Raw genomic sequence first — 25,732 nt, 5'->3', positions numbered from 1 at the left:
TCTCTCACTATTATGTTAGATCCACTATGGACTGGACTCCCTCACTATTATGTTAGATCCACTAAGGACTGGACTCTCTCACTATTATGTTAGATCCACTATGGACTGGATTTTCACACTATTATGTTAGATCCACTATGGACTGGACTCTCTCACTATTATGTTAGATCCACTATGGACTGGACTCTCACTATTATGTTAGATCCACTATGGACTGGACTCTCACTATTATGTTAGATCCACTATGGACTGGACTCTCACACTATTATGTTAGAACCACTATGGACTGGACTCTCACTATTATGTTAGATCCACTATGGACTGGACTCCCTCACTATTATGTTAGATCCACTAAGGACTGGACTCTCTCACTATTATGTTAGATCCACTTTGGACTGGTCTCACACTATTATGTTGGATCCACCATGGACTGGACTCTCACACTATTATGTTAGATCCACTATGGACTGGACTCTCACTATTATGTTAGATCCACTATGGACTGGACTCTCACTATTATGTTAGATCCACTATGGACTGGACTCTCACACTATTATGTTAGAACCACTATGGACTGGACTCTCACTATTATGTAAGATCCACTAGGGACTAGACTGTCACTATTATGTAAGATCCACTAGGGACTGGACTCTCACACTATTATGTTGGATCCACTATGGACTGGACTCTCATTATTATGTTGGATCCACTTTGGACTGGACTCTCCCTATTATGTTAGATCCACTATGGACTGGACTCTCACACTATTATCTTAGAACCTCTATGGACTGGACTCTCACTATTATGTAAGATCCACTATGGACTGGACTCTCACTATTATGTTAGATCCACTATGGACTGGACTCTCACACTATTATGTTAGATCCACTATGGACTGGACTCTCACTATTATGTTAGATCCACTATGGACTGGACTCTCACACTATTATGTTAGATCCACTATGGACTGGACTCTCACAATATTATGTTAGATCCACTATGGACTGGACTCTCACACTATTATGTTAGATCCACTATGGACTGGACTCTCACACTATTATGTTAGATCCACTATGGACTGGACTCTCACTATTATGTTGGATCCACTATGGACTGGACTCTCACACTATTATCTAAGATCCACTATGGACTGGACTCTCACTATTATGTTAGATCCACTATGGACTGGACTCCCTCACTATTATGTTAGATCCACTCAGGACTGGACTCTCACTATTATGTTAGTTCCACTATGGACTGGACTCTCTCACTATTATGTTAGATCCACTATGGACTGGACTCTCACTATTATATTAGATCCACTATGGACTGGACTCTCATTATTATGTTAGATCCACTTTGGACTGGACTCTCACTATTATGTTAGATCCACTATGGACTGGACTCTCACACTATTATGTTAGAACCTCTATGGACTGGACTCTCGCTATTATGTAAGATCCACTATGGACTGGACTCTCACACTATTATGTTAGATCCACTATGGACTGGACTCTCACACTATTATGTTAGATCCACTATGGACTGGACTCTCACACTATTATGTTAGATCCACTATGGACTGGACTCTCACACTATTATGTTAGATCCACTATGGACTGGACTCTCAGTATTATGTTAGATCCACTATGGACTGGACTCTCACACTATTATGTTAGATCCACTCTGGACTGGACTCTCACTATTATGTTAGATCCACTATGGACTGGACTCTCACACTATTATCTAAGATCCACTATGGACTGGACTCTCACTATTATGTTAGATCCACTATGGACTGGACACCCTCACTATTATGTTAGATCCACTATGGACTGGACTCCCTCACTATTATGTTAGATCCACTAAGGACTGGACTCTCTCACTATTATGTTAGATCCACTATGGACTGGACTCCCTCACTATTATGTTAGATCCACTAAGGACTGGACTCTCTCACTATTATGTTAGATCCACTATGGACTGGACTCCCTCACTATTATGTTAGATCCACTAAGGACTGGACTCTCTCACTATTACGTTAGATCCACTATGGACTGGACTCTCACACTATTATGTTAGATCCACTATGGACTGGACTCTCACACTATTATGTTAGATCCACTATGGACTGGACTCTCACTATTATGTTGGATCCACTATGGACTGGACTCTCACACTATTATCTAAGATCCACTATGGACTGGACTCTCACTATTATGTTAGATCCACTATGGACTGGACTCCCTCACTATTATGTTAGATCCACTCAGGACTGGACTCTCACTATTATGTTAGTTCCACTATGGACTGGACTCTCTCACTATTATGTTAGATCCACTATGGACTGGACTCTCACTATTATATTAGATCCACTATGGACTGGACTCTCATTATTATGTTAGATCCACTTTGGACTGGACTCTCACTATTATGTTAGATCCACTATGGACTGGACTCTCACACTATTATGTTAGAACCTCTATGGACTGGACTCTCGCTATTATGTAAGATCCACTATGGACTGGACTCTCACACTATTATGTTAGATCCACTATGGACTGGACTCTCACACTATTATGTTAGATCCACTATGGACTGGACTCTCACACTATTATGTTAGATCCACTATGGACTGGACTCTCACACTATTATGTTAGATCCACTATGGACTGGACTCTCAGTATTATGTTAGATCCACTATGGACTGGACTCTCACACTATTATGTTAGATCCACTCTGGACTGGACTCTCACTATTATGTTAGATCCACTATGGACTGGACTCTCACACTATTATCTAAGATCCACTATGGACTGGACTCTCACTATTATGTTAGATCCACTATGGACTGGACACCCTCACTATTATGTTAGATCCACTATGGACTGGACTCCCTCACTATTATGTTAGATCCACTAAGGACTGGACTCTCTCACTATTATGTTAGATCCACTATGGACTGGACTCCCTCACTATTATGTTAGATCCACTAAGGACTGGACTCTCTCACTATTATGTTAGATCCACTATGGACTGGATTTTCACACTATTATGTTAGATCCACTATGGACTGGACTCTCTCACTATTATGTTAGATCCACTATGGACTGGACTCTCACTATTATGTTAGATCCACTATGGACTGGACTCTCACTATTATGTTAGATCCACTATGGACTGGACTCTCACACTATTATGTTAGAACCACTATGGACTGGACTCTCACTATTATGTTAGATCCACTATGGACTGGACTCCCTCACTATTATGTTAGATCCACTAAGGACTGGACTCTCTCACTATTATGTTAGATCCACTTTGGACTGGTCTCACACTATTATGTTGGATCCACCATGGACTGGACTCTCACACTATTATGTTAGATCCACTATGGACTGGACTCTCACTATTATGTTAGATCCACTATGGACTGGACTCTCACTATTATGTTAGATCCACTATGGACTGGACTCTCACACTATTATGTTAGAACCACTATGGACTGGACTCTCACTATTATGTAAGATCCACTAGGGACTAGACTGTCACTATTATGTAAGATCCACTAGGGACTGGACTCTCACACTATTATGTTGGATCCACTATGGACTGGACTCTCATTATTATGTTGGATCCACTTTGGACTGGACTCTCCCTATTATGTTAGATCCACTATGGACTGGACTCTCACACTATTATCTTAGAACCTCTATGGACTGGACTCTCACTATTATGTAAGATCCACTATGGACTGGACTCTCACTATTATGTTAGATCCACTATGGACTGGACTCTCACACTATTATGTTAGATCCACTATGGACTGGACTCTCACTATTATGTTAGATCCACTATGGACTGGACTCTCACACTATTATGTTAGATCCACTATGGACTGGACTCTCACAATATTATGTTAGATCCACTATGGACTGGACTCTCACACTATTATGTTAGATCCACTATGGACTGGACTCTCACACTATTATGTTAGATCCACTATGGACTGGACTCTCACTATTATGTTGGATCCACTATGGACTGGACTCTCACACTATTATCTAAGATCCACTATGGACTGGACTCTCACTATTATGTTAGATCCACTATGGACTGGACTCCCTCACTATTATGTTAGATCCACTCAGGACTGGACTCTCACTATTATGTTAGTTCCACTATGGACTGGACTCTCTCACTATTATGTTAGATCCACTATGGACTGGACTCTCACTATTATATTAGATCCACTATGGACTGGACTCTCATTATTATGTTAGATCCACTTTGGACTGGACTCTCACTATTATGTTAGATCCACTATGGACTGGACTCTCACACTATTATGTTAGAACCTCTATGGACTGGACTCTCGCTATTATGTAAGATCCACTATGGACTGGACTCTCACACTATTATGTTAGATCCACTATGGACTGGACTCTCACACTATTATGTTAGATCCACTATGGACTGGACTCTCACACTATTATGTTAGATCCACTATGGACTGGACTCTCACACTATTATGTTAGATCCACTATGGACTGGACTCTCAGTATTATGTTAGATCCACTATGGACTGGACTCTCACACTATTATGTTAGATCCACTCTGGACTGGACTCTCACTATTATGTTAGATCCACTATGGACTGGACTCTCACACTATTATCTAAGATCCACTATGGACTGGACTCTCACTATTATGTTAGATCCACTATGGACTGGACACCCTCACTATTATGTTAGATCCACTATGGACTGGACTCCCTCACTATTATGTTAGATCCACTAAGGACTGGACTCTCTCACTATTATGTTAGATCCACTATGGACTGGACTCCCTCACTATTATGTTAGATCCACTATGGACTGGACTCCCTCACTATTATGTTAGATCCACTAAGGACTGGACTCTCTCACTATTATGTTAGATCCACTATGGACTGGATTTTCACACTATTATGTTAGATCCACTATGGACTGGACTCTCTCACTATTATGTTAGATCCACTATGGACTGGACTCCCTCACTATTATGTTAGATCCACTATGGACTGGACTCTCTCACTATTATGTTAGAACCACTATAGACTGGACTCTCACTATTATGTAAGATCCACTATGGACTGGACTCTCACTATTATGTTGGATCCACTATGGACTGGACTCTCACACTATCATGTTAGATCCACTATGGACTGGACTCTCACACTATTATGTTAGATCCACTATGGACTGGACTCTCACTATTATGTTAGAGCCACTATGGACTGGACTCTCACACTATTATGTTAGATCCACTATGGACTGGACTCTCACACTATTATGTTAGATCCACTATGGACTGGACTCTCACTATTATGTTAGATCCACTATGGACTGGACTGTCATTATTATGTTAGATCCACTATGGACTGGACTCTCACTATTATGTTAGATCCACTAAGGACTGGAGTCTCTCACTATTATGTTAGATCCACTATGAACTGGACTCTCACTATTATGTTAGATCCACTAAGGACTGGAGTCTCTCACTATTATGTTAGATCCACTATGAACTGGACTCTCACTATTATGTTAGATCCACTATGGACTGGACTGTCATTATTATGTTAGATCCACTATGGACTGGACTCTCACTATTATGTTAGATCCACTATGGACTGGACTCTCACTATTATGTTAGATCCACTATGGACTGGACTCTCTCACTATTATGTTAGAACCACTATAGACTGGACTCTCACTATTATGTAAGATCCACTATGGACTGGACTCTCACTATTATGTTAGATCCACTATGGACTGGACTCTCACACTATCATGTTAGATCCACTATGGACTGGACTCTCACACTATTATGTTAGATCCACTATGGACTGGACTCTCACTATTATGTTAGATCCACTATGGACTGGACTCTCACTATTATGTTAGATCCACTATGGACTGGACTCCCTCACTATTATGTTAGATCCACTCTGGACTGGACTCTCACACTATTATGTTAGATCCACTATGGACTGGACTCTCTCACTATTATGTTAGATCCACTATGAACTGGACTCTCACTATTATGTTAGATCCACTATGGACTGGACTGTCATTATTATGTTAGATCCACTATGGATTGGACTCTCACTATTATGTTAGATCCACTATGGACTGGACTCTCACTATTATGTTAGATCCACTATGGACTGGACTCCCTCACTATTATGTTAGATCCACTATGGACTGCACTCTCACACTATTATGTTAGATCCACTATGGACTGGACTCTCTCACTATTATGTTAGATCCACTATGAACTGGACTCTCACTATTATGTTAGATCCACTATGGACTGGACTGTCATTATTATGTTAGATCCACTATGGACTGGACTGTCATTATTATGTTAGATCCACTATGGACTGGACTCTCACTATTATGTTAGATCCACTATGGACTGGACTCTCACTATTATGTTAGATCCACTATGGACTGGACTCTCACTATTATGTTAGATCCACTATGGACTGGACTCTCACTATTATGTTAGATCCACTATGGACTGGACTCACACTATTATGTTAGATCCACTATGGACTGGACTCTCACTATTATGTTAGATCCACTATGGACTGGACTCTCACTATTATGTTAGATCCACTATGGACTGGACTCTCACTATTATGTTAGATCCACTATGGACTGGACTCTCACTATTATGTTAGATCCACCATGGACTGGACTCTCACTATTATGTTAGATCCACTATGGACTGGACTCTCACTATTATGTTAGATCCACTATGGACTGGACTCTCACTATTATGTTAGATCCACTATGGACTGGACTCTCACTATTATGTTAGATCCACTATGGACTGGACTCTCACTATTATGTTAGATCCACTATGGACTGGACTCTCACTATTATGTTAGATCCACTATGGACTGGACTCTCACTATTATGTTAGATCCACTATGGACTGGACTCTCACTATTATGTTAGATCCACTATGGACTGGACTCTCACTATTATGTTAGATCCACTATGGACTGGACTCTCACTATTATGTTAGATCCACTATGGACTGGACTCTCACTATTATGTTAGATCCACTATGGACTGGACTCTCACTATTATGTTAGAACCTCTATGGACTGGACTCTCACTATTATGTAAGATCCACTATGGACTGGACTCTCACTATTATGTTAGATCCACTATGGACTGGACTCTCACACTATTATGTTAGATCCACTATGGACTGGACTCTCACTATTATGTTAGATCCACTATGGACTGGACTCTCACACTATTATGTTAGATCCACTATGGACTGGACTCTCACACTATTATGTTAGATCCACTATGGACTGGACTCTCACAATATTACGTTAGATCCACTATGGACTGGACTCTCACACTATTATGTTAGATCCACTATGGACTGGACTCTCACAATATTATGTTAGATCCACTATGGACTGGACTGTCATTATTATGTTAGATCCACTATGGACTGGACTCTCACTATTATGTTAGATCCACTAAGGACTGGACTCTCTCACTATTATGTTAGATCCACTATGAACTGGACTCTCACTATTATGTTAGATCCACTATGGACTGGACTCTCACTATTATGTTAGATCCACTATGGACTGGACTCTCACTATTATGTTAGATCCACTATGGACTGGACTCCCTCACTATTATGTTAGATCCACTCTGGACTGGACTCTCACACTATTATGTTAGATCCACTATGGACTGGACTCTCTCACTATTATGTTAGATCCACTATGGACTGGACTCTCACTATTATGTTAGATCCACTATGGACTGGACTCCCTCACTATTATGTTAGATCCACTATGGACTGCACTCTCACACTATTATGTTAGATCCACTATGGACTGGACTCTCTCACTATTATGTTAGATCCACTATGAACTGGACTCTCACTATTATGTTAGATCCACTATGGACTGGACTGTCATTATTATGTTAGATCCACTATGGACTGGACTCTCACTATTATGTTAGATCCACTATGGACTGGACTCTCACTATTATGTTAGATCCACTATGGACTGGACTCTCACTATTATGTTAGATCCACTATGGACTGGACTCTCACTATTATGTTATATCCACTATGGACTGGACTCTCACCATATTATGTTAGATCCACTATGGACTGGACTCTCACACTATTATGTTAGATCCACTATGGACTGGACTCTCACTATTATGTTAGATCCACTATGGACTGGACTCTCACACTATTATGTTAGATCCACTATGGACTGGACTCTCACACTATTATGTTAGATCCACTATGGACTGGACTCTCACTATTATGTTAGATCCACTATGGACTGGACTCTCACTATTATGTTAGATCCACTATGGACTGGACTCTCACACTATTATGTTAGATCCACTATGGACTGGACTCTCACACTATTATGTTAGATCCACTATGGACTGGACTCTCACACTATTATACTGGATCTACTTGGTGTTCATTGCACCGGTCGTCCTGGGTTGGGTCCTCTCCCAGGTTTCTCATTGTCATTTAAATGTAACTTAGATATTGGGTTTCACTATGTTTTGAGTCACTAGAGAAAAGCGCTATATAAATATAATTCACAATTTCATTGGGTTGAGTTTTTCCTTGCCCTGATGTGGGTTCTGAGCCGAGGGAGTCATTGTGGCTTGTGCAGCCCTTTGAGACATTCATGATTCAAGGGCTATGTAAGTAAACATTGACTGATTGATAACTGAGTTACTGAATATAAAATATAACGCGTTACACTACGAGTTATTGCGTTAGTCCCAACACGAATGGATGGAAAGTCACAAAGCGGTAGAACACATAAACTTAGCAATTTGGAGTTATATCCCTGATTCAATGTGAATTCTAAAGATACAATTTCAACCATTTGAACTTTGGACTCCATCCTTTACATTGAAGTCACTCATATTTGCGCCACCCTCTTCAACCCATTGAATCACATCGTCTCCTCTTATAGCGTCATTCATTTTCAAACAAACGAATGTTAGGCTGGGGAGAGGGAAGTCTGGGCTTCCCTGCTTAGGCTGCTGCCCCCGCGACCCCACCTCGGATAAGCGGAAGAAGATGGATGGAGTTTTAGGTTGACGTTATATTTAGTTTTGACAAGTTCGCTTGTAACGGGTTTTTGTCCTGAAATGTCCCTTTTCCCGACGTGTGTCTTCCACATGTGTCACATGTTAGCTGCGTGAAGCACCGCATAAACATGTCTCCGCCATTGCTCTGTTAAAGCTAATGATGGTGCAGATTTTCCTCCAGGGGGATCGCGCTCTTTTGCCTGACTGAAAATAATGCACTTACAAATTGTCACGGCTTTTGTCTCAATCTTAAAAGTCGTAAAGCGCATTTCTAGTATAGTGTTGTGTTTTAGTGTTTGGATTATGGCTAGAATATTTAAGTGAAATGCTAAATTGTACTATAATTCGACAGGCATATTCTCGAGCGGACCTTCGCCTTCATTAAGTGTTCCTCCCTTCTTGCAGTCTCAGTTGTCGGCGGCAGGCAGGCGGGGCGGACCCCACGTCCACTACACGATCCCACGTCCACTACACGATCCCACGACGTCCACTACAAGATCCCACGACGTCCACTACAAGATCCCACCCCCACTAGAAGATCCCACGTCCAGTGAAAGGAGGAAATAAAGCAACAAAACAACCACAACAACTTGGCTGTGCTGAACATTTGGCCATACAGCTGCCCGGTGGATGACATTAAGGTGGGTGGAATGCCTGTTGGCCTCCCAGCTGGGAAGGAGACTGCCAGGCCGGCGGCCGGCTACTAAACTAGCCAACACCGCGAGGCCAACTGCTGCCTGCTAACTGCTGCCTGCTAACTGCTGCCTGCTAACTGCTGCCTGCTAACTGCTGCCTGCTAACTGCTGCCTGCTAACTGCTGCCTGCTAACTGCTGCCTGCTAACTGCTGCCTGCTAACTGCTGCCTGCTAACTGGGTGCTACCGGTGCGTGCTAACTGGGGGGCTACCGGTGCGTGCTAACGACAGTGCAGACATTATAGCAAACTGCCAGGTATCAGCGACCAACTTGCAACCGTAGATCAAAGATCAGATTGAGCCCCCTTCACATCGGTATAAAATAAAGCGAGAATACGCATTGGGAATAAGACTGGTTATAACCTGAGGCAATGTTTTCAACCACTGTATTTGCCGTGGGAGATGATCTAATTACACCTCTTGGAGTTAAAAATATTTTTACAAACAAGTAATTATTGGCTTCACGGTGGCAGAGGGGTTAGTGCGTCTGCCTCACAATACGAAGGTCCTGCAGTCCTGGGTTCAAATCCAGGCTCGGGATCTTTCTGTGTGGAGTTTGCATGTTCTCCCCGTGAATGCGTGGGTTCCCTCCGGGTACTCCGGCTTCCTCCCACTTCCAAAGACATGCACCTGGGGATAGGTTGATTGGCAACACTAAATTGGCCCTAGTGTGTGAATGTGAGTGTGAATGTTGTCTGTCTCTCTGTGTTGGCCCTGCGATGAGGTGGCGACTTGTCCAGGGTGTACCCCGCCTTACGCCCGATTGTAGCTGAGATAGGGGCCAGCGGCCCCCGCGACCCCGAAAGGGAATAAGCGGTAGAAAATGGATGGATGGAAGTAATTATAGTCTGCAAATTTGTTGTTGTTGAGTGTCGGTGCTGTCTAGAGCTCGGCAGAGTAACCCTGTAATACTTTTCATATCAGTAGGTAGCTAATTGCTTAGTAGATGTCGGAAACAGCAGGTCAAAAGGTATCTAATGCTAAAACCAAAAATAAACAAAAGAAAAGGCACTGAATCGTAAGGAAAGCTATGCAGAACGAAAGAAAAGGCACTGAATCGTAAGGAAAGCTATGCAGAACGAACCTAAAACTTAACAGGCTACAAAGTAAGCAAAAACAGAATGCTGGACGACAGCAAAGACTTACTGTGGAGCAAATACGGGGTTTACTACAATGTACATCTGAACGTGACAGTCAACAATGTCCTCACAAAGGAGGATGAAAACTCCTGGAATATTCTTGATTGCTAAAACAAAGTACATGCGGGGAATATCGCTCAAAGGAAGACATGAAACTGCTGTAGGAAAATACCAAAAAAAGAGAAAAAAACACCAAAATAGGAGTGCAAGAGAATAACTAAAACACAACACACAGGAAAACGGCGTGATGTGACGGTACTCCTACTTTGAGACAAGAGCTATATTGATGCATGCTTGGTTATGCTTTAAAGTCATATGCAACAATTGCGACGACTTTTTACTGTCAACTGAGTTTCGTTTTTTGATGATTTTTGATGGTGGCAGCCGGTAGCTAATTGCTTAGTAGATGCTTGTAACGGCAGGTCAAAAAGTATCTAATGCTAAAACCAAAAATAAACAAAAGGTGAGTGGCCTTAAGAAAATGCATTCAAGCTTAGTTAAAGGCTATGCAGAACGAAATTAAAACTGAACTGGCTACCAAGTAAACAACAGAATGCTGGACAACAGCAAAGATGGCGTCCACAATGTACATCCGAATATGACATGACAATTAAAAATTTTTCCACAAAGGAGGATAAAAACAACTGAAATATTCTTGATTGCTAAAACAAAGTAGATGTGGGAAATATCGCCCAAAGAAAGACATGAAACTGCTACAGGAAAATACCAAAAAATAGAAAAGCCACCAAAATAGGAGTGCAAGACAAGAACTAAAACAGCACAAAACTCACAATAAGTCACGGGGTGATGTGACAGTACACCTACTTTGAGACAAGAACTATATTAATGCATGGTGGGTTATGCGTTAAAGTCATATCCAATGATTGTGACAACGACTTTTTACTGTCAACTGAGTTTCGTTTTTTAATGATTTTTGCTGGTGGCAGCCAGTGGCTAATTGCTTAGTAGATGCCAGCAACGGCAGGTCAAAAGGTATCTAATGCTAAAACCAAAAATAAACAAAAGGTGAGTGCCCCTAAGAAAAGGCATTGAAGCGTAGGGAAAGCTATGCAGAATGAAACTAAAACTTAACAGGCTACAAAGTAAACAAAAACAGAATGCTGGACAATAGCAAAGACTTACTACAGAGCAAATACAGCGTTTACAATGTACATCCCAACATGACAACCAACAATGTCCTCAAAAAGGAGGATAAAAACAACTGGAATATTCTTGATTGCTAAAACAAAGTAGATGCGGAGAATATCACTCAAAGGAAGACATGAAACTGCTACAGGAAAATACTAAAAAAAGAGAAGAATCCACCAAAATAGGAGTGCAAGACAAGAACTAAAACACGACATACAGGGAAACGGCAAAAAACTCAATAAGTCACGGCGTGCTGTGACAGTACACCTACTTTGAGGCAGGAGCTATATTGATGCATGCTTGGTTATGCGTTAAAGTCATATCCAATGATTGCGACGACGACTTTTTACTTTCAACTGAGTTTCGTTCTTAAATGATTTCTGCTGGTGGCAGCCGGTAGCTAATTGCTTAGTAGATGTCGGAAACAAAAGGTCAAAAGGTATCTAATGCTAAAACCAAAAATAAACAAAAGGTGAGTTCCCCTAAGAAAAGGCATTGAAGCTTAGGGAAGGCTGTACAGAACCAAACTAAAACTGAACTGGCTACAATGTAAACAAAAACAGAATGCTGGACGACAGCAAAGACTTACTGTGGAGCAAAGACGGTGTCCACAAAGTACATCTGAACATGACATGACAGTCAACAATGTCCCCACAAAGGAGGATAAAAACTACTGAAATATTCTTGATTGCTAAAACAAAGTAGATGCGGGGAATATCGCTCAAAGGAAGACATGAAACTGCCATAGGAAAATACCAAAAAGAGAGAAAAAGCCACCAAAATAGGAGTACAAGACCAGAACTAAAATACGACACACAGGAAAACTGCAAAAAACTCAAAATAGGTCACGGCGTAATGTGACAGTACACCTACTTTGAGACAAGAGCTATATTGATCCATGCTTGGTTATGTTTTAAAGTCATATCCAACTATTGCGACGACAACTTTTTACTGTCAACCAAGTTTTGTTTTTTAATGATTTCTGCTGGTGGCAGCCGGTAGCTAATTGCTTAGTAGATGCTGGAAACAGCAGGTCAAAATGTATCTAATGCTTAAACCAAAAATAAACAAAAGGTGAGTGCCCCTAAGAAAAGGCATTGAAGCTTAGGGATGGCTATGCAGAACAAAACTAAAAGTGAACTGGCTACAAAGTAAACAAAAACAGAATGCTGGACGACAGCAAAGACTTACTGTGGAGCAAAGACGGCGTCCACAATGTACATCCCAACATGACATGACAGTCAACAATGTCCCCACAAAGGAAGGTCAAAACAACTAAAATATTCTTGGTTGCTAAAACAAAGTAGATGCGGGAAATATTGCTAAAAGAAGACATGAAACTGCAATAGGAAAACACCAAAAAAAGAAAAAAAAAGCCACCAAAAACGAGTGCAAAACAAGAACTAATACACGACACACAGGAAGATGGCAAAAAACTCAAAATAAGTCACGGCGTGATGTGACAGTACACCTACTTTGAGACAAGAGCTATATTGACGCATGTTTGGTTATGCGTTAAAGTCAAATCCAACAAATGGGACGACGACTTTTTGTACTGTCAACTGAGTTTAGTTTTTTAATAATTTCTGCTGGCGGTGTGCCTCCGGATTTTTTCAACGCAAAAATGTGCCTTGGCTCAAAAGTGGTTGAAAAACACTGCTCTAGACAGCACACACACTCAACGGAAACAACCTGGTGGAAACAACCTTTTTACCTGTTATTGATGATGGAGATGTGATGTACATGAATGCTACTGCTGGTTGTCTTCACAAGCTGGATAGTGTGTACCCCGGGGCACTGAGATTCATCACCCACTTACTCACCATTGTGTCTTATACTCTATGGTTAACTGGACATCTTTATGTGCTCGACTCCTCAATCATTGGTATGTGTTCATCTACAAAACCATTCTGGGTATCACTCCATCTTATCTGTCTTGTCTTTTAACAAAGAAACAAGGAAGTCACAATCTTGTTTCAATGAATGTTCTGCAATTTGTCGTCCCCAAAGTAAGAACTTAACTGGGCAAGAAAGCATTTAGGTTTTCAGCACCAACTGCTTGGAATAACGACTTATTACTGTCAACTGAGTTTAGTTTTTTAATGATTTCTGCTGGTGGTGTGCCTCTGGATTTTTTCAACGCAAAAGCTGTGCCTTTGCTTTAAAAAAGGTTGAAAAACACTTGACTTAAGACTCCCCGTATTGTGGCAGTGAAATTAACCGTGTTCATGAAGTGAATCGACTTCCCGGTAAGTTTACCACAGTAAGAACCAGCTTTGCCACAGAACTTAACAAACACCACACAATCCTAGGGCTGGGCGATATGGCCTTTTATTAATATCTCTATTTTTTGGCCATGTCACGATGCACGATATATATCTCGATATTTTGCCTTAGCCTTGAATGAACACTTGATGCATATAATCACAGCAGTATGATGATTCTATGTGTCTACATTCAAACATTCTTCTTCATACTGCATTCATATATGCTACTTTTAAACTTTCATGCAGAGAGGGAAATCACAACTAAAAGTGTATTTATTAAACAGTTATTAAGCAGTGGCACAAACATTCATGTCATTTCCAAAACAGAAAGTGCAAGATGTCTGAGACATTTTAAAACAAGCTATGAGTGCACTTTTGTGCATGATGTCACTAAGATGACATATCAAAACAACACTAAAGTGCACTTTTTGTACAGAACGCCACTAAAATAGTTTAAAACAAAGTGCACATTTGTTCATGATATCACACAAGATATTTCAATAACTGACAAATAATATTAATAGGAAATCAAATCGCTATTTGATGGGTTATCTCCAGATGCTATCTCCGTATGTTGTTCACTATTTTTTTCATAAGGTGTTGATGTGGAAAATGTTGCCTCGGCATTTTGCTGATGTGGCACTGAATGGAGATGTTGATATGCGGAGTAAGCACTCTTCATTCTCTAGCAGGTGACTTTTCAAATGATGCTACACATTAGCAGTAATGCTACTTTTTGTAGCAACGCTTTTGCCCCACACTTGACAAATTACAGTTGTCTGTTCGACATATTCCCACTTGAAGCCAAACCACCGCCAGACGATGGACCCCCTGCTGTTTTTCTTGGGAATTAATTCTTCTTTCATTTGTTACCAGATTGGCACCTTTGTTGTCTCGTATTACCACTCGCAACACAGCTAACGTTACCCATGCTGCTACCTCGGTATAGCGGTATAGCTCGGTTGGTAGAGTGGCCGTGCCGGCAACCTGAGGGTTGCAGGTTCGATTCCCGCTTCCGCCATCCTAGTCACTGCTGTTGTGTCCTTGGGCAAGACACTTTACCCACCTGCTCCCAGTGCCACTCATACTGGTTTAAATGTAACTTAGATATTGGGTGTCACTTTTTAAAGTGCTTTGAGTCACTAGAGAAAAGCGCTATATAAATATAATTCACTTCACTTCAACTCTCTGCTCCGCGAGGGCGTATACGTATGTGATGTATGTAAGAAGGTGCGCTTGCTGTCTGTGAGAAAGAGAGACTGGGAAGAGCCTGTAGTGTAATGCCAACAGCTAAAGGCAACTGCGGGAGGACATATCGCCCAGCCCTATTTTCAATAAAACTACAGTAACCAACATTTTAAAGGTAGATTTACCTGCTAAACAAAGTTATCTGACCCAGCCACACAGTTTCTGGTTTACGCCCCAGCATTGCCGATGCGGGACAGCGTTCCAAGCTGTGCGGAAGCATATATGCCACCTCTTTCCTAATAAGTGTTGGCCCTTTGCTTTCTAATTTCCATAACCTCCTTGACCCATTGCTTGTATTTATTTGTTTCTGATGAAATTATTTTTCCTTGGCTGGCAGTTGCTGTGTTTTGGAAATCCGGTGCGTCGCCGTAACTTGCTCTGCTGTCACTTCCGTTATGTAGGTCGCGACGCGTCCTTGTAACGTTTTGAGTTGTAGCTTTATTTTATTGTGCTGTGTCTTTGTTTTTGCGTTCGCACTTGTGCTGTATCCGAAAGTTTTTGTGCTGTAATTAATAATATTGTCTTGTGGCGTTTGCATTTGTTATGACTTTTCTCGACCACTGTAGCAATTTTCCATTTCTGTTTTGAGGCCACAGGCGGGCAGGCATACTTAACATTTAACCTCCTTGTCATTAAACATGATAAACTTCATTTAATGTCTGCTGTTTTTAAATCCAAATATTCATTCTTTCGAGTAACGATAAAATCGATCGATTCCCTTTTAAAACAATTTTTGCTACCTATCTTCTGGAAGGCAAACTTGCTGAGCACAGATCGATTAAGTTGATTTAAGGAATATAAATTGATTATTCAATTAATCAATACACCCCTAATGCTTGATCTGTTGTTTACATTTCTCCTGTGGTTTTAACTCGTTGTTAGATGCCCTCTGCAATGAATGCGAATGGGACAGTGCAGTCAGCCAGCCCAGATGTGGGATCCGCTGCAGGTTCAATGGGCTTTAATGCACTTGGTGGGCAGTCCGAAGTCCTGAAGCAGGTGCTTCTTGTTATCGACAAGAAGGCCCGCAACATGGAGAAGAAAAAGGTAAACACTGAGTAGCAAGTTACTTTGCGTGGTGACACACTAGATCTGTTCTGAAAAGTCAATAACAATGAGGTTATATTTGACGTACTGACTTTTGACTATCACAGAGCAAACTGGACGATTATCAAGTTCGGAAGGATAAAGGCGAGCGTCTGAATCAGGACCAGTTGGTGAGAACATAGTCTCATTCATAAAGAACTGCAATAATAACTCCTTTTATATGTAAACTTGTTTTGGTTTGTTCCATTAGGAGGCCCTCTCCAAATACCAGGAAGTCATGAATAACTTGGAATTTGCCCGAGAGTTGCAGAAGACCTTCGTTACTCTTGGGCAAGATGTAAGGAGGGTGTTGTTTCTTGGGGGTCCTTTTAAAGTGAGGACAAAAAGCACTTGCTTCAGTTTCTTCTGTGTCGTCATCAGATCCAGAAGGTGACGAAGAAGTCCACCCGACGGCAACAACTGCAACGGGAGGAGGCAGAGCGTAGGAGGTTAAAGACTGTTCTGGAGCTGCAGTTCCTTCTGGATAGACTGGGCGATGAGTCAGTGCGGCAGGATTTGAGGCAGGGAGTCGGAGGCTCGCCGCTGCTCACAGATCTGGACCTGATGGCCTTTGATGACTTTTACAAGTTAGTGGGGCCAGACCGTGACCAAACTATCAGGTTGGTGATTTTTTTTTTTAGATGTTAAAGTTAAAGTACCAATGATTGTCACACACACACACACACACACACACACTAGGTATGGTGAAATTTGTCCTCTGCATTTGACCCATCCACTTGATCACCCCCTCGGAAGTGAGGGGAGCAGTGAGCAGCAGCGGTGCCACGCCCAGGAATCATTTTTGGTGATTTAACCCCCAATTCCAACTAGGGCTGGGCGATATATCGATAGACTATATATATCGCGGGTTTGTCTCTGTGGGATAGAGAAAATGACTATCGTAATATTCGAGTAGACGTTCTCACGCAGCTGGGGGCATTACACTCTCCTCGCTCTTTCCTGTGTCTCCTCACAGACAAGCAGGTGCACATTCATACGTCACATACTGTCACCTCATACATATACGCCCTCGCCCAGCGGAGAGGTAGCGGCGTGGCTAACGTTAGCTGTGATGCTAGCGGGTTGTTGCGGAGAAAGAAGGTGCGAATCTGGTAACAAATGAAGGAAGAATTAATTCCCAAGAAAAACAGCACGGGGTCCATCGTCTGGCGGTGGTTCAGCTTCAAGCGAGAATATGTCGAATAGACAACTTTTAATTTGTCATGTGTGAGGCACAAGCGTTGCTACCAAAAGTAGCATTACTGCTATTGATTGATTGATACTTTTATTAGTAGATTGCACAGTACAGTACATATTCCGAACAATTGACCACTAAATGGTAACACCCGAATAAGTTTTTCAACTTGTTTAAGTCGGGGTCCACGTTAATCAATTCATGCTAATATGTAGCATCATTTGAAAAGTCACCTGCTAATAACTTTAATAAATACAGTTTTGGTCAATTGAATCAGTTGTGATTTCTTTCTCTGCATGAAAGTTTAAAAGTGCATATATTAGTGCAGTTTGAAGAAGAATGTTTGAATGTAGACACATAGAATCATCATACTGCTGTGATTATATGCATCAAGTGTTCATTCAAGTCTAAGGCAAAATAGCGTAATATATGGCCTAAAAATATTGCGGTATTTAAAAAAAGGCAATATCGCCCATCCCTAATTCCAACCCTTGATGCTGAGTGCCAAGCAGGGAGCCAATGGGTCCCTTTTTTATAGTCTTTTGTATGACTCTGCCGGGATTTTAACTCCCAACCTACCGATCTCAGGGCGGACACTCTAACCACTAGGCCGCTGAGTAGGGATGTGTATTTTTGGGCAGCACGGTGGAAACAGGGATTAGTGCAAGTGCCTCACAATACGGAGGTCCTGAGTAGTCCTTAGTTCAATCCCGGGCTCAGGATCTTTCTGTGTGGAGTTTGCATGTCCTCCCCGTGACTGCGTGGGTTCTACTCCAGGTACCCCGGCTTCCTCCCACCTCCAAAGACATGCACCTGGGGATAGGCCCCTCCCACCTCCAAAGACATGCACCTGGGGATAGGCCCCTCCCACCTCCAAAGACATGCACCTGGGGATAGGCCCCTCCCACCTCCCAAAGACATGCACCTGGGGATAGGTTGATTGGCAACACTAAATGGGCCCTAGCGTGTGAATGTGAGTGTGAATGTTGTCTGTCTGTGTTGGCCCTGCGATGAGGTGGCCACTTGTCCAGGGTGCCTTTCGCCCAAATACAGCTGAAATAGGCCCCAGCACCCCCACGACCCCAAAGGGGACAAGCGGTAGAAAAATAGATGGATGGATGAATCTTTTTTTCTTTTCTTTTCTTCCTGAAAGTAGTTGTTTTTATTGAGAACTTGTTCCTTTTTTGCCAGGTTGGCTAACCAGTATGATCAGGCATCCCTACACCTGTGGGACCTTCTGGAAGGCAGAGACAAGGCGGTGGTTGGAACAACATGTAAGTTTAAAGTTGTTTAACAGTTGTAAGCAATGGACTTTCGCACTTTGGAAGCTAAAAGGAACAATCAGGGATTTTGATAATTAATGAAGATTTCTTAAAGGGGAAAAATCACTTTTTTGGAATTTTGCCTGTTATTCACAATCTTTATTTCAATCTAGAATACATGTTTTTCTTTTTCTTTTATTGTTTATTGAATGGATCCCCATTACTTGATGCCAAGGCAACTGCTAGTCTTCCTGGGGTCCATATTGGAGCATACAAAATAAAAATACAAAGAAAAAATGCGTTACCAAACATTATACGAAGGAAAAATACAACATGAGATAAAAAATCTAGTTGAACCCAGTATTAGGGCTGGGCAATATGGCCTTTTATTAATATTTCGATAATTTTAGGCCATGTCACGATACAGCATATACATCTCCATATTTTGCCTTAGCCTTGAATGAACACTTGATGCATATAATGACAGCAGTATGATGATTCTATGTGTCTACATTCAAACATTCTTCTTCATACTGCATTCATATATGCTACTTTTAAACTTTCATGCAGAGAGGGAAATCACAACTAAGTCAATTGACCAAAACTTTATTTTTTTAAACAGTTATTAAGCAGTACACAAACATCCATGTCATTTCAAAACATCCATCCTTTTTCTTCCGCTTGTCTCTTTTGGGGTCGCGAGGGGCGCTGGTGCCTATCTCAGCTACAATTGGGCGGAAGGCGGTGTACACCCTGGACAAGTCGCCACCTCATCGCAGGGCCAACACAGATAGACAGACAACATTCACACGCTAGGGAGCATTTAGTGTTGCCAATCAACCTATCCCCAGGTGCATGTCTTTGGAGGTGGGAGGGGCCTATCCCCAGGTGCATGTCTTTGGGGGTGGGAGGGGCCTATCCCCAGGTGCATGTCTTTGGAGGTGGGAGGGGCCTATCCCCAGGTGCATGTCTTTGGAGGTGGGAGGAAGCCAGAGTACCCGGAGGGATCCCACGCAGTCGCAGGGAGAACATGCAAACTCCACACAGAAGGAGCCCGGGATTGAACCCAGGACTACTCAGGACCTTCATATTGTGAGGCAGACGCACTAACTCCTCTGCCATCGTGCTGCCTCCATTTCAAAACAGAAAGTGCAAGATTGACAGACATTTTAAAACAAGCTATGAGTGCACTTTCGTGCATGATGTCACTAAGATGACATATCAAAACAACACTAAATTAAAGTGCACTTTTTGTACAGAATGCCACTACAATAGTTTAAAACATATAAAGTGAACTTTTGGGCATGATGTCACACAAGATATTTCAATAAGTGTCAAATAAAAATGAGCTGCATAATAGGAAATTAAATAGACCTTCACTATGTGGTAGGTTACTGCGGATGTTATCTCTTTATGTTGTTGACTATTTTTTTCATGCGGTGTTGATGTGGAAAATGGTTGCCTCTGCATTTTGTTGGTGTGTCACCGAATGGAAGTGTTGACATGCACTCTTCATTCTCCAGCAGGTGACTTTTCAAATGATGCTACACATTAGCAGTTATGCTACTTTTTGTAGAAACACTTTTGCCCCACACTTGACAAATTATGGTTGTCTGTTTGACATTATTCCACTTGAAGCCAAACCACCACCAGATGATGGACCCCCTGCTGTTTTTCTTGGGAATTAATTATTCCTTCATTTGTTACCAGATTGGCACCTTCTTTTCCTCATATTACCACTCGCAACACAGCTAACGTTACCTATGCTGCTACCTCTCTGTTCCACGATTGTGTATATATATATGTGACGTATGTAAGAAGGTGCGCTTGCTGTCTGTGAGAAGGAGAGACTAGAAAGAGTGAGAAGAGCCTGTAGTGTAATGTCAGCAGCTAAAAGCAACTGAGTAAGAACGTACACTCGAATATCACGATAGTCATTTTCTATATCGCACAGAGACAACCCCGTGATATATCGAGTATGTCGATATATTTCCCAGCCCTACCCAGCATTAAAATTCACGTCATGTGGGCAGCTGCAATAGGTGTATCTTCAAAGCGGTCTTGAAGGACATTTTACTTTGTGAGATGGCAACCGATTCCAGAACATTTATAAACATACATTTTATTTTATATTTGTCATGAAAAAGGGAGTTTTTTTTGGGTTAGTGTACTAATTGTAAGTGTATCTTGTGTTTTTTATGTTGATTTAACAAACAAAGAAATTATAAAAAATTCTTTTGCGGCCCAGTGCCAATCGAGCTGCGGCCCAGTTGTTGGGGACCATTCATGTACATCACATCTCCATAGTCAATAACAGGTAAAAAGGTTGTTTCTACCAAATTCTGTTTCACAGTAAAATAAAAGCAAGACTTGTTTCTATAATAAAATTCCCGTAAAAGTTTCCGTTTTTTTACAACATACTGAATGTGCTCCTTAAAACAAGTGGTCATCAATTAAAATGAAAATGCAGCATCACCACTTTAATGACAGTCAAGTCAAACATCTTCATTATTTTTTTGCGTACATGGTATTTGCAATACACACTAAAAGAGAGAGAAATTAGGCTGTGGGAAATCAAAAGTAAATACACGACAATCACAACAAATATGTTAAGAACTACAAATTAACTTTCTGCTGTCGCTTGTATTTCTCAGACCTGCCAACATGTACACTTTTCTTATACTCTGCATACATTTTGACCCTTGATAGACTCTTGTACGTTTTGCTGCTCTCTTGTTACTCCTCTTCCACTGGCTCACTTCTCTCACTGCAAACCCTCTTGCGTGGCGTGGCGTGCACCAACAGATCTAAGCCATGGAGTTGTAAAGGCAGTTACAGAACTTTATTTCCTGTGTGTAGGTAGGAAAGGGAGATAACAACAAGCGAAAGAGTCTACAAGGAGTACTCGTAACATTTCCTCAAGGTTGACAGGTCTTGTTTTTGCCATTGTCTCGAGTGTCCCAAACCAGACAAAAGCTGCCTGTGAGTGCTTAGAGATGGGGGGGGGGCGGGGGCACATGCAGGAGAACTCACTGCTTTTGAAATGAGCAATATTATGTCAGTCTGTTATACAGTCTCACATTTTTGTGTTTTTTTTATTATTCATTGTTTTATTAACAATGTCCTTTGTCAAGCATTAACATTTTCGTGATGTTCGGCAGTCCTCAATCACACCAGTTTTTTTTGTTTTTTTTTGTTTTTTTAATGTCTTAAAAATGTTTTTTCAGTTATAGCTATAGCAAGTTGTGTGTTGAAATGTTTCAACATATTGGTTATATGCCCTTGTTCATGGCTGCCACCCTTTTATACACTGCGAGATGATTATTTAATTGTGCCCAGCATGATTGCGGCGTCGCTCACGGCGCGTCCCGCCTGGCCAATCGCTCGCCGTCCACGCCTCCTTGCCGCCATCTTGGGCCGGGCTCCGGCGTGCCCTGCCTCGCTGTCGGACTGCCGGCCACGCCTCCTCGCTGCCATCTTTCAACGGGCTACGGCATGCCCTTCCTCGCTGTCAGACCGCCGGCTCCGCCTCTCCACAGTCCTCCTATTAGATAAAATAGCAACCTTGCAGTTATTACGTTTATTAAAATATAGCCAAACATCGGAGTGTTTCTGCGCCATGTTCCTCTGCGCACGTTTAGTTATGACGTCATTCCCGGCTGCAGGAATCGTACAGGGAATCGTCTGGGGGGAGTGAGCGATTCCAAGCAATTGATACCCTTGGAACCGCTTCTGAACAAGAACCCGTTTTCGATTCCCATCCCTAAATACGTTCTTTAACTTGAACACACAAATCTAAACTAATCCAATTTGTCACTCTATAAAATGGGTTTAATCCACAAAAAGCATCTCAACCTTTCAAAATACTTTTTTAGCCTCAGAAATAGGGCTGGGCAATATGGCCTTTTATTAAAGGCCTACTGAAAGCCACTACTACTGACCACGCAGTCTGATAGTTTATACATCAATGATGAGATATTAACATTGCAACACATGCTAATACGGCCGGTTTTGTTTACTAAATTGCAATTTTAAATTTCCCGCTGAGTTTCTTGTTGAAAACGTCGCGGAATGATGACGCCTGACGTCACGGACTGTAGAGGACATATTAGTGCAGCACCATTTGCGGCTAAAAGTAGTCTATTTTCATTGCGCAATTAAACAGTATTCTGGGTTAGGGTTGGGTTAGGGCACATTCTTTCTCTCGCATTACCACTCACACCACTCCGCTAGCATCACAGCTAACGTAACCCATGCCGCTACCTATCTACTCTGCGGGAGCATATGGCGTTGCACGCGTGACAGTATGTGACGTATGTATGAAGGTGAGCTTGTTTTATACCTCTGTGAGAAGGAGAGACAAGAAAGAGTGAAGAAAAGCCTGTAGTGTAACGCCTGCAGCTAAAAGCAACTGCGTGAGAACGTATACTCGAATATCACGATAGTCATTTTCTGTATCGCACAGAGACAAACCCACGATATATCGATATATCGCCCAGCCTTACTCAGAAAGCCTTTTCGACTTGTTATACTGATTCTTCTTGCTACATCTTTCTATCTGACGTGTCAGGTGCGTATGTGTGTTAACAAGTGGCGTTACGCAGACAGTCCCATATTAATGTGTTTATATGCTAGGGTAAGGAAGGTGGACCAAATCTTGGGCTGGAGTGGGGCTTTTTTTCATCCCTGGTGTTTCCTACCTCAGATCATCCAACTTTAGATTATGACTAAGCTGTTCTATTAAAATAATGTAATAACAATGTTAAGCGTTAAGTCTGTTTTCTAGCCCCATGAAATTGTGTATTTTTCTTGAATATAATTTTCAATTAGAGCAAATGAGGTCTTCCTTTAGATTGTACTTAAATTATTTTTCAAGTGCAAATTTTCACAACAAAGGACTCTTCCATTTTCCTGGTAAATTTGAATGTGTAGAGTCTGTGTTTTCTGCTTTGATCAACAGCTCTTTGCATCTACCATGAATTGATTAACGTGGACCCCGACTTAAACAAGTTGAAAAACGTATTGGGGCGTTACCATCTAGTGGTCAATTGTAGGGAATATGTACTGAACTGTGCAATCTACTAATAAAAGTTTCAATGAGATGGTTTCCTGTGGACGGGACTCTCACTGCTGTGTTGGAGCCACTATGGATTGAACTTTCACAGTATCATGTTAGACCCGCTCGACATCCATTGCTTTCGGTCCCCTAGAGGGGGGGGGTTGCCCGCATCTGAGGTCCTCTCCAAGGTTTCTCATAGTCAGCATTGTCACTGGCGTCCCACTGAATGTGAATTCTCCCTGCCCACTGGGTGTGAGTTTTCCTTGCCCTTTTGTGGGTTCTTCCGAGGATGTTGTAGTCGTAATGATTTGTGCAGTCCTTTGAGACATTTGTGATTTGGGGCTATATAAATAAACATTGATTGACATTGAATCAATACACAAATTACAATTTCCACCTACCAGAACACAACTTTTTAAGAATGTAGCCTTGGGTAAAGTATTTTCGCTCCCTCTTAAGGGATTGTTGCGACAACTTTCCAGCATCAGGAAGGAAATATGTATTAATTTGGCTGACATTGAAGCAAGTGATTGCGGATTGCAGGTAACTAAAGGGGCGTGGCTTTGCGTTCTTTTAATACAGAGCCAATGTAAACTTGCAAACACTGTGGTGAGAGTAGACTGTTAAGACTGGACGTCGGAACGTGTTGCCCTGAATTTGACTGGCTCATCTGGAGTTGTCCAGATATTTACATACACTTGTGAAGGACATCATGTCATGGCTGTCTAGAGTTTCCAATCATTTCTACAACCCTTTTTTTTTTTTTTTGATAGTAATTGGAGCACATACTATTTTGTCACAAAAAACATTCATGAAGTTTGGTTCTTTTATGAATTTATTATGGTTCTACTGAAAATGTGATCAAATCTGCTGGGTCAAAAGTATACATACATGATACATTTTGGTGATGTAGAAAAGCTATAATCAAACCACATTAGCTTCATGGCATAGCCTCTTAACTTCATGTGAGTGATTATGATTGACGACACCTGTTGACTTCTGAGCCCATTTAAATAGGGCTCATGTAATGCAGTCATTAGACTCTTGTTACAAACGCGACAATGGGAAAGTGAAAGGAACCTGGCACAGATCTGAAAAAAACGAATCATTGACTTGAACAAGTCAGGAAAGTCACTTGGAGCCCTTTCAAAGCAGCTTGACGTCCCAAAGAACCACCCTGCAGACAATTGTTCGTAATTATAAAGTGCATGGCAGTTTTGTCACTGCCACGATCAGGAAGAAAATGCAAGCTATCAACTGCTGCTGAGAGAAAATTGGTCAGAATTATCAAGAGTCAACCTAGAACCACCAAAACTCAGATCTGCACTGAATTGGAAGGTTCTGGAACACAGGTGTCAGTGTCCACAGTCAAGTGTGTTTTGCATGGCCATGGACTGAGAGGCTATCATGTAAGAAGGAAGCCCTTGCTCCAGAAGCCACACCTTAAGGCGTGTGTAAAGTTTGCTGCTGATCAT

The 25,732-nt window shown here is 41.6% G+C and overlaps 1 protein-coding gene across 4 annotated transcripts in view; it reads left to right on the top strand.

Moving 5' to 3' along the window:
- LOC133563648 (caprin-1-like) overlaps positions 1 to 25,732 on the top strand; it is a 99,763-nt gene that overhangs the window by 51,916 nt on the left and 22,115 nt on the right. For all 4 annotated transcript variants that reach the window (XM_061917908.1, XM_061917909.1, XM_061917906.1 and 1 more), the window contains exons 4-9: positions 9,564 to 9,799; positions 16,538 to 16,702; positions 16,810 to 16,872; positions 16,953 to 17,039; positions 17,123 to 17,361; positions 19,128 to 19,210. In XM_061917908.1, coding sequence (XP_061773892.1) covers positions 16,538 to 16,702; positions 16,810 to 16,872; positions 16,953 to 17,039; positions 17,123 to 17,361; positions 19,128 to 19,210 — 637 coding nt within the window. In that variant the 5' untranslated portion in view covers positions 9,564 to 9,799. The remainder of the gene's footprint in view (positions 1 to 9,563; positions 9,800 to 16,537; positions 16,703 to 16,809; positions 16,873 to 16,952; positions 17,040 to 17,122; positions 17,362 to 19,127; positions 19,211 to 25,732) is intronic.

Source organism: Nerophis ophidion, linkage group LG12, assembly GCF_033978795.1.
Source record: "Nerophis ophidion isolate RoL-2023_Sa linkage group LG12, RoL_Noph_v1.0, whole genome shotgun sequence".
Taxonomy (NCBI): Eukaryota; Metazoa; Chordata; class Actinopteri; order Syngnathiformes; family Syngnathidae; genus Nerophis; species Nerophis ophidion.
This window is presented reverse-complemented; position numbering and strand designations above follow the sequence as displayed.